This window comes from Cricetulus griseus, chromosome 6, assembly GCF_003668045.3.
Source record: "Cricetulus griseus strain 17A/GY chromosome 6, alternate assembly CriGri-PICRH-1.0, whole genome shotgun sequence".
Taxonomy (NCBI): Eukaryota; Metazoa; Chordata; class Mammalia; order Rodentia; family Cricetidae; genus Cricetulus; species Cricetulus griseus.
This window is the reverse complement of record NC_048599.1, coordinates 99128762-99144158: the sequence shown is the minus strand read 5'-3', so window position 1 is coordinate 99144158 and position 15397 is coordinate 99128762. Positions and strand designations below refer to the sequence as shown.

At 38.7% G+C, this 15397-nt stretch overlaps 1 protein-coding gene across 1 annotated transcript in view; it reads left to right on the top strand.

Moving 5' to 3' along the window:
• Agps (alkylglycerone phosphate synthase) overlaps positions 1-15037 on the top strand; it is a 106293-nt gene extending 91256 nt beyond the window's left edge. The window contains exon 20 of the mRNA XM_027420134.2: positions 11251-15037. Within this exon, the coding sequence (XP_027275935.1) occupies positions 11251-11372 (122 nt within the window). The 3' untranslated portion in view covers positions 11373-15037. The remainder of the gene's footprint in view (positions 1-11250) is intronic.
• The last annotated feature ends 360 nt before the right edge of the window (positions 15038-15397 follow it).

Below are 15397 nucleotides of genomic sequence, written 5' to 3'. Positions count from 1 at the left end.
CAGGCCTTCCTGGGAATGGTTGTGTGTGCAGTACCCAAAGGGAGGCATGGTGCAGTTACTTCATAGATGTGGAGGGCTGCTGTCTCTAAGGTGCACAACTGTACTGACTCAGTGCACCTTTAGAGCACTGACTGCAGAGCACAGACTAAACCCTGCACAGAGACTTGAGATGGGTTTTATTTGTGAAAGTTAGAAAAGTTATGTATATGTTATATATTATCATATATTATATGTTTTACCCAGTACCACAAGTGAAGTCAATAAGCAATAGTTGGAAAAAGTGTAACTCTTACCCTGTAATATATTGACTTGTCAGTTCTTGGTCTCAAGCAAAGTATGTAAATATTCCCTGTGAATTTTGTTTGTGATAGAGACTGAGCCCCAGCCCTTACAGCTGAGCAACCTCTCTAGCCCTTATTGGTGTGTGTGGGTGTGTGTGTGGGTGGGTGGGTGAGTGGGGGTGGGGGTGTGGTATTCTTAATGCCTTTTAGTCTTGTAGAATGTGGTTTCTATATTTGAGCATTACTGGTCAGCTAAGCTACAGAATTTCAAAACAGCTTCCTTCTCTTGAAGGGTGATACACAGTAAGTACAGGAGAATGTGAATTATATACAGAAACTACAAAATTGGTGTGATTGTGCCATGCCCACTGCTGTTAGATTAGTCTCCCTCACTTCAGACTGTGCTGTCCAGGCAACTACAGACACACTGAATGCCTGATTGTGAGAAGGGAAAAGAGGCTAAAGGAAGTATTAGCCACTTACACGGCTCTAAGTGTTTTCTGGGGTGTGTGTAACATAATTTCCTCTAGTCCTCGTCACCATGCTGCCGAGTAGCTGTTATTCATGTCAAACGGAATTCAAAAATAAGCTGCTGTTGCTAATGTGTTTCATTCTTCAATACCCTGTCCTTACACCAAGAAAGCTAAAATACTTGAAATGATTTAAAACAAGAAGATTGAAATTGACTGCCTTTGAAAAGAAATCCTATGTATTAGTTTTCCTTTAAGACTTTAAGTCCTCCTTTTCTTTAATTTCCACATTATCTAAGTATCCCAGAGGGGACTCAAAGTTTTACTTTCTTCATTATAGATATTTTTTGTTCTTAGTAGCTCTTTCCCATGAATCATTTACTTCCTTGTATTTGATACTTCTTTATTATAGGCATATGACATTTTAGTATCAGGTACTCTAACAGCGCAGGGCAGTTCGTGTTACAGTGTCTTAGTTATTATTTCTGTTGCTGTAGATAACACCGTGATCAAGGCAACATGTAGAAGAAAGAGTTTATTTGGGGCTCATAGTTTCAGAGAGTTAAAGACCATGACTACCACAGCAGTGAGCATGGCTGCAGGTAGACAGACATGGCGGTAGCTGACAGCTTATATCTTAAAACACAATCAGGAGACAGAGATGTTAGGAATGGCATGGGCTTGTGAAACCTCAAAGCCCACCACCAGTAACACACCTCCTCCAACAAGGCCATACCTCTTAATCCTTGCCAAACAGTTACAACAGCTGGGGACCAAGTATTCAAATATATGAGCTTATGTGGGTCATTCTCTTTACATTATCACTACACAAAGTAAAACTACTTGTACAATTTGTGTATATTTTCAGGTTTTAGGTTTAAAAATCTTTATTTGTCAGACTTCACATATTGAAAAATTCCATTTATTGACTTCTAGTATAATATGGCAAGGTTTGATTCCATATTAAATTTAGAGGCCGCTGCATTGAGGGACAAATTTTAAAATTTCTGTCCCATTTGTCATACTTATTTTCTATGTGATCAGAAACAATGACTGCATGGAAACTAATTCCAAACTACCTGATTTTGTGTTGTGCTTAGAAAAGGAACTTAGGCTTGCAGGGGTGCACAGTGCGCTTCACATGCACTCAAGTAGGGGTGCAGTCTTGCTCAGCTGCTGGAGTGGAGAGAACCCATCCTTTCATACCCCTCTTCACTCACTTCCTTAGTGATAGTTTCAGCCCCACAATTAAAACTATCCTGAAGATTTATGCCGATCACTCCAGGAACCAAAAAGATGTCACCTCTTCTGGTACCACCTTAGTTCAACTCTGTTTCCTGCTGGTGTACCACAGTCCCCTCTTAACTTTTCTGATCCCCTCCTCCCTTCTCTTTCTGCTGGTAATCTTTTCTTTAAATCAGGTTGTCTCCTTACATTTAGAACAAAACCCAAACCCCTTATCAGGCCTTCAGGGATGCAGTGGTGTGTGCATCCCTCTCTCTGTCCTCGTCTCTGATACAGTTTTCCCTGCCAATCCTCAGACATAACCCCTTTTTCCTCATGGCTCATGTTGTTCTCCCATTTTCTACTGTTCCCTGTAGCTCTTCTTATTTTGCTCTTGTTGCTTCACTGCAACAGGTTTTAAGTGTGTATGTTCTTACATTTCCTCCTAGAGCACACTTGATATTTGCTACCTTTGTATATAGTTTTGTATCAAGCCTAAATCTTTTTCTTTAGACTAAAAGGGGAATTGTAGTGAGAGATCCACCCAGCTGCATCTGTGGCACTGACCATGCCCATTTGGGTCATATAGGTCTCCAATAAAGTTGTCACTTTCCTAGAGGTGTTCTCTGCTCACTTGTATAGTTTCTACTGTTCCTCTTTTGAATTCTGTTCAGTGACAGTCCTGACTTTGATAGCATTCTGTTCTCCAATCCCCAGAACCCTGAGTGGTCTGCTCCACATACTCTTCCGGAGGCACAAGGATTACAGGAGGGCACTATCAGGCCCATCGGCTTTAAGACAAAATATGAATTGCACATATGAGGAGCATGTAATAATATGCAGAGAAAAGCATTTTACTGTATTCTGCTGAATAAGTGACTCTGCTAGTATACTTTCATAGAATTGTAAATAAACTGAGTCTATAATTAATATTATCCTACATTCAAGGAAGATTATAAGCTCAAGTCATTCTTGAGGGAGTTCAAGTCTTTTCTGGCAATTTATATTGAGATCCTGTCTCAAGATGAAGATTAAAATGTTTTGAATATAATTGGATGGTGAACACTTACCTCACATGCAGAAGGTCCTAGGTTCATTCCCAAGTACCACTTGTGTGCACATGCACACACCCTAATATATGGTCAAAATTATTACAGCATATGAGTGATAAATACCCACATGCACATACAAGTTTAGGGCACTATAAATAGGAAAGGATATAGTCTTTGAAATCAAATCTGTATTTACTGGTGATGCCAAAGGAAAGCAGGTTCTCTGAGCTGCAGTTGTCCTCAAGTGCAGACTAAGAGTTTACCACTTCATAGGCTTATTATAGGACATAGCTGTGACAGCTGTATAGCATCTACATGTGGATGCTGAAATACTATAGTGTGTATTTTTAAGTAGTAAGAGATTACCAGGTAGATCTCTGCTGAATAGTGGATTGTAGTTTATTTGATGTGTACATGTGTACATGTAAGGGGTCTGACACTATCATTTTCATTTATTGATTAAAAGTCTTACTCTGTAGGTCTCTTAAAATCTGCATGAAAGAAAAATAAGTTTCACATTCTGGCAATGAAAATGTCTGTTTCTGTAGTAGTTTTTCTGAAGTTAATAATTTAATCTGAAATTTTCAAATGTCCATTGCTATTATAGTTTCATAAAGCAGAAGTGTTTTTAATCTAAAATGTAAATAATATGTTTAATTGTGCTACTAGTCTTCCTGTTAATGCTTTTGAGAGGACACTTTTTTTTTCTTTTTTTCTTTTTTTTTTTTTGGTTTTTCGAGACAGGGTTTCTCTGTGTAACTTTGGAGCCTATCCTGGCACTTGCTCTGGAGACCAGGCTGGCCTCAAACTCACAGAGATCTGCCTGCCTCTGCCTCCTAAGTGCTGGGATTAAAGGCGTGCGCCACCAACGCCCATCGAGAGGACGCTATTTTTAATAAAAGATTTTCCTCATTTGCTCCCTGAACTGAAAATTGAAATTGGCTTCAGTAGTAGCAAGTTCATTATTGACCTTCAGACAGTGTCATGACAGTCCCAGTACTGTTTGTTTTGTTTTGTTTTTAGTACCAGAGTAGCAGAACTGTGGGCTAGGAGAATATTGATGCAATTTCTCTTGGAGGGTTTGGCCTGTAATTGTGATTAATAACAGTTGCTTTCACTATCTGGAAACAGACAGGCTGGTTTGTCTGCCTACAATCATGCTGTGATAAATGGAGCTATTTTAACTCTGGTTTTGTGTATCAGAGAAAGCAGATGTAGTCTGGGACTTGAGGCTGAAGGAAATAAGGAGTCTGCGTCACTTACTCTCCGTAGCTCTTGTGTCTGCAGCTGATGTGCTGGTTAGGTTAAACAGCACAGTTTGTGTCAGCCACATACTTAACTTCAAGTCCTTTGTCAGAAAGCAAAATACCCTGATTGAGTTTACCAATCTTGATTGAAATATTGGTATCTAAACAAATCAAAGCTGTTACTAGCTTTCTTCTCCCTGGTGGTCAGAGCAGAAACTAGTAGTATCAGAAATGTTTGAAGTAGAAGAGGCTTAGAAAAGCTTCTGTTAAAAACGTGTAGTGTGAAATAGGGAGGGAGGGAGGGAGGGAAGAAAGGAAAGAAGGGGAGGGAAGAAGATATTCAAAAACAGCAAGAATACAGAATACAAAACCCCATATAGAAATTAACAACAAATGTAGAAACCAAAAATCTAAAACATAACAGTATTCACACCTACTAAAAAATAAATAAGAAAGTATACATAGACTTTATATTCTATGACGTTACAGAATGCCAGTGGAAGAAACCAAAGAAGTCCTATGTAAATAAACGGAAGTCATATTCATACATTGGTGGGAAAGACCACATGATAAAAATATCAATTCTATCCAAACTGATTTATCATTTAAACCCATTTTCTATTAGAATTTTAGCAGGGTTTTGTTGTTGTTGTTGCTTTGTATTTTTGGGTAGGAGTGGTTTGAGACAGGTTTTCTCTGTATAGCTCTGGCTGTCCTGGAACTTGCTTTGTAACCAGGCTGGCCTTGAATTCACAGAGATCTGCCTGCCTCTGCCTCCTAAGTGCTGGGATTAAAGGCATGCTCCACTACTGCCTGGCTTTTAGCAGGGTTTTATTTTATTTTATTTTTATGGATCTTGGAAATTGTATTCTAAATTTTATATGATAAGACAAAAGAACTATATAACTAAAATAATTTTGGAAAAAAGTCTTCCTGATTTTGAGGCTTATTATATAGCTTCAGCAATCAAGACTGCAGTGTTAGATCTATGGAAGACAATAGAGAACACTGAACTCATCCACATACCTGGACTCAAATTATTTTGACAGGAACACTCCAGTGGAAATGATTCTGGGACAGCTGTACACTTGTAAGCACACACACATGCAGCTGTACATACAAAAGAACATTGACTTAAATAGAAATTAACCCCAAATAGGCTATGATTTTAAATGCAAAACATGAAACTCTGTAACTATTAGAAAATAGCATAGGAGAAAATCTTCAGGTCTAGAACCAGACAAGGAATTCTTAGGATTGGATCCAAATGCATAATCCACAAAAGAAAGAAATGGTTAACTGGGCTCAACTGTAACAAGATGAAGGTGGAACAGCCTAGATATCTTTTAGGCTGTGATTGGCTAAATAAATCTTGTTAACCCATGCTCTGGAATACTGTGTAGTAACAAAAAGGTCTTTTCTATTTTTATCTGTCTCATTTTATTTAACCTGTTCACTTGTTTTGGTTTCTGTTGTATAAACACTCAGTTCTACTATGGTTTAAATTTCAAGTGTACCAAACTAATTGATGGAGCTAAAGACAGATTGAATCCAGTTCTTGTGATCTACTTACTCTAATTATTGAAATTTCTTTTCAGTTTCTAGTCTCAAAAGAGCTATTCAAACATTCAGAGCTATTAGATAAACTGTGTAGACAAACCTTTAGCATTAAAAAACCTGGCATTGCTAGTCAGCATGGTGGATGGTGGACATGACTGTTAACTCCAGTACTCGGGCAGCTGAGGCATGGCAATCACAGGGACAAGAAAACCAATAAGACAGAAAGAAAACAGGCATTTTTAATATCGGCAGTAAGAGAAATTGAAATAAGGATCTTGATTGCTTTTGTAAAATCTGTGGTATTCATCGGTTTGTCTTAATGTCAGAAGTTTCATTAGCAGATGACACAGATATATAGTGTTGTGGGCTTTGAGCATTCAGTTTCTTTTGCGAAGTCAGGAAGAGTCATAGTTCCATCTCAGATTCTCTTAAGGGCTAGATGTTATCATTTCTCATGGTAGAGGTCTGTTGACTGTCATTTATACAGCTTTGCCACAGTCAACCAACCACAATGTATGTGTCATGGTACAAGCAGATATGTAAGTAAGAGCCCTTTCCAATCCCCCCCCTTTTTTTTTTTCAAGACAGGGTTTCTCTGGGTAGTTTTGGAGCCTATCCTGGCACTTGCTCTAGAGACCAGGCTGGCCTCGAACTCACAGAGATCTGCCTGCCTCTGCCTCCCAAGTGCTAGGATTAAAGGCTCCACCACGCTCATCGCTCTAAATCTCCCTTTAAGAAGCATTGTTAGCTCCACTGAGTAATTCAGAGTCAGATTGCCCATTGGTTTTCTTTGTTCTCATTAGTACCTAACAAGTACCAGAATGTCCAAACTTCATCCAGTAATAGTTCTATACATAATCTAACAATAGTTTCATCATGCTAATTAATGGAAAAATAAGACGCTTATGGGGACTAGAGAGATGGCTCAGTGGTCAAGAATACTTTCTGCACATCACAAGGACCAGAGTTCAGATCCCACCTCCCATAAAGCAAACTGGCCATCTGGTACACCCCTATAACCCCAGTTCTGAGTGGAACAGAGACAGAAGGATAATTAGGGCTTGCTAGTTGCCACTGTAGCTGAGAAAATGTGAGCACCAGGTTCAGTGAGAAGCCCTGACTCAGAGGAATAGAGGAAGACACCCAGCATCTTGTTTGGGCCTCCACAATCCCAAGAAGCATTTACATACACTAATGGAAGGAAGGAGGGAAGAAGAGATGGAGAGAGGAAGGATTTTAAAAAGTCACTCCTCAGAGCACTCCTATAAAAATGAGTCACTTTTCCTTATAAATCTGACTTTCAGATTAAGGCTGAATAGGTACATTGTGTGTTTAATGTGCTGTTTTGTTTGTTTTTTGTGATGATGGAGATTAAGGTCAGGCCTGTGCATGCTGGACATTCCAGCAACCTTAGTTCTTAAGACATGGTTGTTATGATAATGGCTGCTACAGCCACAGAGAAACCCTGTCTCAAACAACAACAACAACAACAAAACCCAAAAAACAAAAACAAAAACCAACCAAACAAACAAACAAAAAAAACCAATGATAATGGCTGCTACTTTAGGCTTTTGCTAATTCTACTTTGTTCTTCAGCTTTCGTAAGCTCCTGAGTAAATGGTCTATTTTATAGTTAGTTCTTTTCTCCTCTTTCTGGTCAACTTTATTCTTTGTCTTCTCCACTCTTCAACTCCACTCTTCTCCACCAAGTACTGGAGTTGAGTCTAGAGACTCTTGCTGCATGCTAGGCAAGCACTTTACCACTGTGCCAATCCTCCCATTTTGTTCTTCCTTTATAAATCTGTAAAAGTCTTTCTGCTCTTATAATCAAACTGACTAACAAGTTACACATATCTAGATAAGAGACCCTTGTGTTCAGCTGGCCCAGATTTAGTTCTTTAAGATAGAATTATTCAGCAGTTTCTGCTAAGTCTTCAGTCTCCTAAACCACATAGAGTAGTTCCAAATGTTTGTGGGTCAGGCCACCCATCAAGTCTCCACCACTAACTTTACCCTTACCTGTGTGCATGTGTGTCTTCAACTCGTGTGTGCACGTGTGTGAACTACTGGTCTCCTGAACATGGGATTTGCAAGCCCCGGGGACCTGCATATCTTTGCCCACACATAACACTGTGTTTACAGACAATTGTCCCCACCTGCCTTTTATATGGGTACTGAAGACCCACACTCAGGTCCTCATGCTTTTGTAGAGCAAAACCTTTACTCACTGAGCCATCGCTCTGGCCTCTGTTCATTTTTTTAATGCTATATATCATACTACAAAACACACTGTTCCCTGAATCTCTCCAAAGTTGTGTTAAGTGATTTCAAAAGCCAACCCTGGGATTCCTGTCTACCCTTGACCCTGTCTGTTCATTAAATGCACACAGACACAACTGGAAACCAGACTTAAAATGTGAAATCCATTTTTAGTTTAAGCAGAAAAGGATTTCCCTGGCCATTAGATTCTCAAATAGCTATTAACACCACACTTAGGATAATTGTGGTAAAGAAAGCTTAAGTTTTATCATGTAATGCTTCTTAGTACTGACTGCTACATGGTATGTAGAAGTTGTCATATTAGCAAATATTGTAGCAAATGTTTGTAGCTATTCATTCATTTCTTTTTGATATGATGTAACATGCTACATAAATAGAACTGTTTCTTTGCAGACAATAAGCTGTGTAAATGTTTAAGGAGCTACCATGTAAGTGTCTAGCACATGTATAACATGTGTACAGATGAGTGTGGACCCTAATTGATGAATATATAGCAAGCTAAGAATTTTCTGAAGGACATTATGGTCCAGCTCTGGAAAGAAAGTCTTGTGTTTGGGAGGCAAGTGTCTTATCCATTAGGTGACTGGGGCTGACAGGTCTTGTACTTACAAGCCACTTCCTTTTCTAGGCATAGGCCTGTGCTGTTTTAATTTCTTAATGCATCTCAGGCAGCCATACATAGTTCCCCAGAATCTCAGCACTGTTTTCCAGTTACTGTCTGGTTAGTAAGTCTCACGGGATGCTCATATTTAAACTATGCTTCCTCCTTGCACACTTACTCTACAGAGTAATTGGCTTAATTTGCTAAGCAAAAGCAAAGATTTCTAGTCCCTTTACTTGGGTAATCCATGACTCCAACCCCTTGCTTTGCTATTTCTGTTACCAGTAGCAGAAGCAACTCACAGACCAGTACCACCAATGGGTTAAATTCTTTCATCAAACATGTTTATGAGGGGCCAAAGCTATGCCTTCTCCCCCGCTGCTTGCTAATTCACTAATCAAATGTATGTTAGATTGATTATTGTCAAAGTATAAACCATAGACAATTTGACAAGATAGATGTGTAAATTATCCTTCTGACAGAACTAATGATGCACTCCAAGCACCTTCTGTTTTCCAGTGCTTGGTGAGTGACTTCATTAAGTATGCAGTGGCTGTTGGGTGGCTTCTTAGACAATGGTTCAGTTCCTTGTGGAATTGCATTATTACTAGAGGTGTAAAACCAGGCAGACAAGCTAGCTGTTGGGCATCCTGCTGAGCTTCTAATGTGCTCCATCTTGTTGGAGCAGTTGCTTGCCGTCTTTTCAGGACAATTACATCCATAACCACAGGACACATTCGGTGAAGCTATATTACAGATAACCGTGGAGACTGGCTCTGACTGCTCTTCATCCTTCTCCTGAGCTGCTGCAGCATGAGTAGCACCTTCCACAACTCAGAGTAGCTGCTGCTGCTTGTTTATTTGTTTACTTGTCAGCCTCACGAAGCAAATCTGGAAATTCGGACTTTTAACTTGCTTAGGATGCTACAATTGAATAAGTGAATTCATTCGCAGATGAAAAAGCTCAGGTTGCAGCATGGTGCCGAGGTGATAGTGGTCCTGTTAGAGTTCTTCAGGTGGAGGCTGTTTGAGGAGTCTGTGTGTGTGTGTGAGTGTGTGTGAGTGTGTGTGAGTGTGTGTGTGTGTGTGAGAGAGAGAGAGAGAGAGAGAGAGAGAGAGAGAAGAGAGAGAGAGAGAGAGAGAGAGAGAGAGAGAGAGAGACAGAGGGGTCTGCTTTCAGACAGAGATCTCTGGACAGAACTTTCACTGTGAACTTTAGATCTTCCCCCCCATTAGACCTTGCTTCTTGTATTGTCGCACTACAGTGCTTTGTTGTTTCTTGCGCCACCCACAAATATCTGGCTTTCTGAAGCATTGTGCCATTTGTTATTTGGATGGTGGTTTTATGGTTTCCTAGAAAAGTGGTCCTGAAAGCTGCTTTGAGCTGAGCTGGTGTGGTATTTAAGGTTCCAAAAGGCGTTTGCTGTGATGTATTTCTACAGCCTGATGAATGGGAGTGCACTTTAGAGTGGCAGGACAAATACTTTAATGAAAGGCTTCCCATTTCTGTTGGCCAATTAAATCTCTGTTGATGACTTTGGATCATTAATGAACATTTGTGCAAAGTGGCCATTTGAATCCAGTTACTATAATAATGCATATGTTTGAGAAGTGCTCACTGTGAATAGCCCTACCATAGATTAAAACTCACATTTTGTCATGTTAGAGAATACACTGCATTGCTTTCAGTGCCAAAGCAAGTTAAAGTCAGATTTCTTTTTGCCTGTCCCTCACAAAAGTTTTAGGTAGAAAAGGCTGTTTTTTATTTAGTGCCTTTAAAAATAATTAACTAGGCTAATTGTTGTGATACTTCATTGCCTCAAGTTTGTAAAACATAAGGAAAAATATAAAGTGGACAGTTAAGAGGAAGTTAAGTTTAAAACAGATTAGGCTTTTGTGTATGTCAAAAAAAGAAAAATGTTTGGATCTGGCTGGACAATGGCAAGAATGTCAACTGTCATTTGAGGTACATGGATTTATTTAAAGCACTTGGAAAAGAATTTTTGATTGGAAGAATTCATAACTAGGTCTGCCCACCCCCCATCTTTTGAGTCATTTTCTCATTTCTCTCAAGTGTACTCCTTAAAATACTTCAAAGAGCTATAGCCTGTCATGTTTGTCAATTCTACCCAACAGATTTATTTTTCTATATTTTTCTTCAGCAAGCTTCATTTTCTACAAAATTTTGACTTGCCAGGAGTTATAACAAGGGGTAGGCTTTTGGATAAGCATGATCTTTTTCATCTTGTGGTTTGTAAAATAGACTGTGATCTCAGTCCACACTTCCCTCAATCTCCATTTCATAGTTTACAGAGAAAGGAGACAGACACTGTGGGGCACACACTTCCCCTGGGAATGCATTGGGCTTAATGAGCTTGATAGTCTGGTGGGCTCAATAAATCAAATAAAGCAAAACATTTCTCATTTTTGAATAAAAGCATTTATCACACAGTGTTTGCTCACTCATGGTCACAAGATTGATTGGTTTCCAGCATTCAAGGTGTGTACTGAAGCCTTTTTGATTTTGTTTTCCAGTGGGCAAGTTACGAAAGCAGTGGCTAAAGGAGAGCATCTCTGATGTCGGCTTTGGGATGCTAAAGTCTGTCAAGGAATATGTGGACCCCAGTAACATCTTTGGAAACAGAAACCTTTTGTAACTCCATGGATAGCATTATGAAAAATGTTACCTTTTTAAAGTCATCAGCTATGGTTATACCAGTAATCAAATATATCAAGGACTGTACATTTGTTTGTTGGTTTCAAATAAGTTGGTTTTTGTTCTGTGCTTTGTTTCTACATCTATAGATTGACAGATGGCGTTCCTAGGTCTCTCTCATTGTAGATGTACCCGTTTATAGCCAACTAACTGGTTGTCATTTCAGATTTTAGTCAGGCAGCACAAGGCTGTCCGTTATCTGAAGAAGATGCTGCCAGCTGTTTTATGTGCTCCTCTAGGTGAGCCGAGGCAGATGGTGTCATCTGCTGCTCATCTAGCCTCTCCTCTGTTGTGTCCTTTCTTAAACATTTCTCTAAAGCAGATATCTAGCAAAGATTCTGCTGGGGAGAGATATTTGTGTGTTGTTAAAATTGTCCTTTCCTGGGAGTAGGCCATTGAGGGAGAGGACACTCAGGCCAGAGCCAGCAGTCTGTTACTAGCATGCCTTCATCTGTATAAGGTGCTCAGCCTAAGCTTTGCTTGAAGTGAATACACAATTACAAACTTAAATTGCCAACATACAAATTACTCTGTGAGCAGACACATTTTTGTCCTCATGTCTGTTTCTAGTAGGTGTGAGTTGTATTTGTGTCACTGTGAGTAACCTGTTGTTGTGTCCTACACCATCCGTAGCATGCTTTGTAAGAAAAGCTGCCTTAGCACAGGCGATGGGCAGGTTTACCATGAATTGAAGGCTATTGTCCGTCCCCCAGTCCGCATGTCATGCTGTCTCATGCTTGTTGCCAAGCTGCACAGGCAGCTGCAGCATGGACAAAAGGAAGGCTCCTGAACCTGCTGTCTCCAGTTTAAAGAATTATTTGGCTAAAGAAACAGTCGTCAGTTGACTCTTAGATTTGAAAGCCTCTATAATTTCAATGACAACAATCTTTTTTTCTAATTAGCCACAAATAGCCTGATAAATTTTCATGGAAAATTAGTTTCAATTCAGTTCTTAATAATGGTTTAATGACTTTTTGAATTACTGGTTTAACCTAAATTTTAAAAATGTATTACTGCATATGCCATAATCACAAGTTTGAAATATCCTATTTCTTAAATAAAAGAGACTATTAATCACATTTAGCAGACATTTTTACACTCACAACTGGATATTGAAATAAGTGGAACAATTGCTTTAAATCATTGTTGAGGTTTCTGATTCACATTGTGAGATGGGTTCTTTTCTTAATGCAATATCTAACTTTTGATAATTTTTTTAAATATTTAATCAGATAATGTAAGTCAAACTGCAAACGATCCTTTAAAAGGACACATTGTTTGTCTATGTAGCCACAGCTCCAAATATATTGGGGCAGTTTGATACCTTTTATATCTGAAGTAGCCTTAAACAGAACAGTGAAAATTTAAAATTGACAAAATGATATTTTTAAGACTTCAAAATGATAAGTAATTTTTAACTATTAAAATTGGCCTCAAACTAACAAATTTAAATCTGTAGGAAAAATCAATATTAAGCATTAGTTCAATGTTTATTTTTTGGAAGCTGCCTCTTTATTGATGATTTATTTTCAATTATAAAATTTCCATATCTTTGATTAAAGATTTTGATGGTTTGAAATAGCTGGACACTCAAGGAAATAGCCTTTAGAACTATAAGATTCTTTATAAAATGCATCTCTTCATGAAGGTGATTCTCTAATTGGTGATTGATATGTAACATTTAGTAAGATTCCAACATCTCACTGGAAGTGTATACATGTTTCCAAGTAATTATTTTTAATAAACAAATTTATTAGCATATCCATTTCCTTGCATGTGATTGTTAAAACCTTTTCTCCAAGGAGTTCAGATTTCCACAGCCTTGGCAATCTGTGCTGTAAGTGTAACTGTCACCTGAAGTAGTTGGATTCACTGTCTGACATGAACTTTATGGAGGTTAGCAGTTTATGTCTTTCTCTTTTCCTCTGTATGCAGTCCTGACCAACCTTGATTCTATAATGGTTACTACATTTTTCAACAGGGATCATTTTGAGACACAAGAACATTCACTAGTACTGTTTCACTCTGGCTGTAAATCAGGAAGCCTTGCCACCCACTTCTGGGAGGTGCCTCCAGGTAGACTGTGTCTTTGGAGGAACATGAGTTTATGAATATGCACAAAGCACTTATTAAACCTTGCCTCTTTCAGAAGTGTCTGCACGTGGCTTCATGAAGCTAAACCTAGGAGAATATTGTTACCCAAAGCATCTTAACTCATAGGTTAGTTTCTTTAAAAGCCTGTTTGATATTCAGAAGCACCTAACACTGACCTATCCTTAGATTAGTTATATGTGTGATATTTTGCTTAAGTATGGTGATGTCACATGTAGGTTGGGACTTTAGTGAGATTTAAATCCTAAAGACTCAAATGGACAGGCTTTATTGACCTTGGAGAAACTGTTGCCTTAATGTGTGGTGTGATGTATAGTGGTGCATAAGTGAATTGAGTCTCATGCTATGTTCCTTGAGCCTCTTATTTAGCTGGAATGTGAGGCCACATATTTCTTGTGTCCAGTATTTCATCAAAGAATACAGGATTAAATTCTGCTTACATATTGTAGGAATATTGATCTAACATTATTTATGAATCTGAAAGCCTTCTAGTATTCATATTTGTGTTATTAGTTTATTTTGGAAAACAAAAGTTCAATAAAAGACAAGCTTCCATCAGTGTGTATATTATATTAGATATAAACACATGCAAGAACCCTCCCTTTTTCCCCCTCCAGAATATTGTAACCAAGTACTAGTTTGCATATTTGAAAAAGCCTTTCTGCATGTTAGTCCCAGAGATTTTCCTTTGTCATATTCTTTCGTACCAACAGCTTCTAACTATAGCTGATCAGAGAAGCTCTGAAGTGCTGACATGAAGTGTGCTGCTCCAAATGGAGCTGGGTTTGGTATCACTGTCAGAACACAGTGATGTAGAGGGACCCTTCACACCGTGGGTGACAATGCCTGAGCAGCCACAGATGCTGCCTATGGAAGGTTTATCTCCAGTTTGAGGAGCTCTGAGAGACACCAATGAATAGCTTTAGTAAATTTGAGGGGTATTTTCCCCCTCACTTCTTCAGTGATTTTGATTTTAACTGGGCTCCACTTGTGGCAGGGAGCACAGCAGGGAGCATACAGGAGCAGGCTAGGACTGGAGAGTCTGAGTTTCTGCCTTTGGCTTTGTCCTTTGTGGAGGCTTAACTTGGCTCAGGGCTTTATACTCCAGTAGGAGCCATCTGCCTGCAGATTCATTTAATTCTTTCTCTTTGCTGAAAAAAAGAAAATCACTTCTACAACGAGAGGGAAATCTAGAAAGTATAAAAGTTTTCTTCAACTGTTGAAGTGTGTGTCTGACATGAAGGATGTAACCCAGCTTTCTGTTCTTAAGCCAAATAGTGTTTGTCTTCAGTGTGAAACTTAACTGTAAAAACTGCTTGTATAATGTTAACAGATTATAGAAACATTATTAATAAAATGGACATGGCCTATGATTTTTTTAAATCAAAAGGAGGTGTGAAGCTGTTTTTTCTTCTGTTTGCATATAAGTCTGCTAATGTAGCATAATCAAGACAAACTTAACTATGACTAAATCCCTTTGACTTTATAGCTGAATGTATCTGTGTCTCCAGTTATTTTAAAATCAAGATTAAACTTTTAGGTGGTGTTGAGTCTTTGTGACTTTGAAGCATTCCCTTTCAAACCTGGACGGTCACAGTGAGTGTTCTCACACTCTGTAAATGAGTACAGTCAGTACCTTAAAAGAGGGAGTGAAGATCACTGATGTAGACCACACTCGAGCCAAAGAACCCTCACAGAGTTACTTCTATTCTGTGAACATGAAAAGACCCTTTTGATGTTGTTCCCAAAGGATATTGTTTTATTTTTAAAGAAGGAATAGGTAATACATTGTTTCAACAATTTTTTTTTTTTAAACTAGGGATTTACTTCCTGAGAGCAGGGAAACAGGAAAGA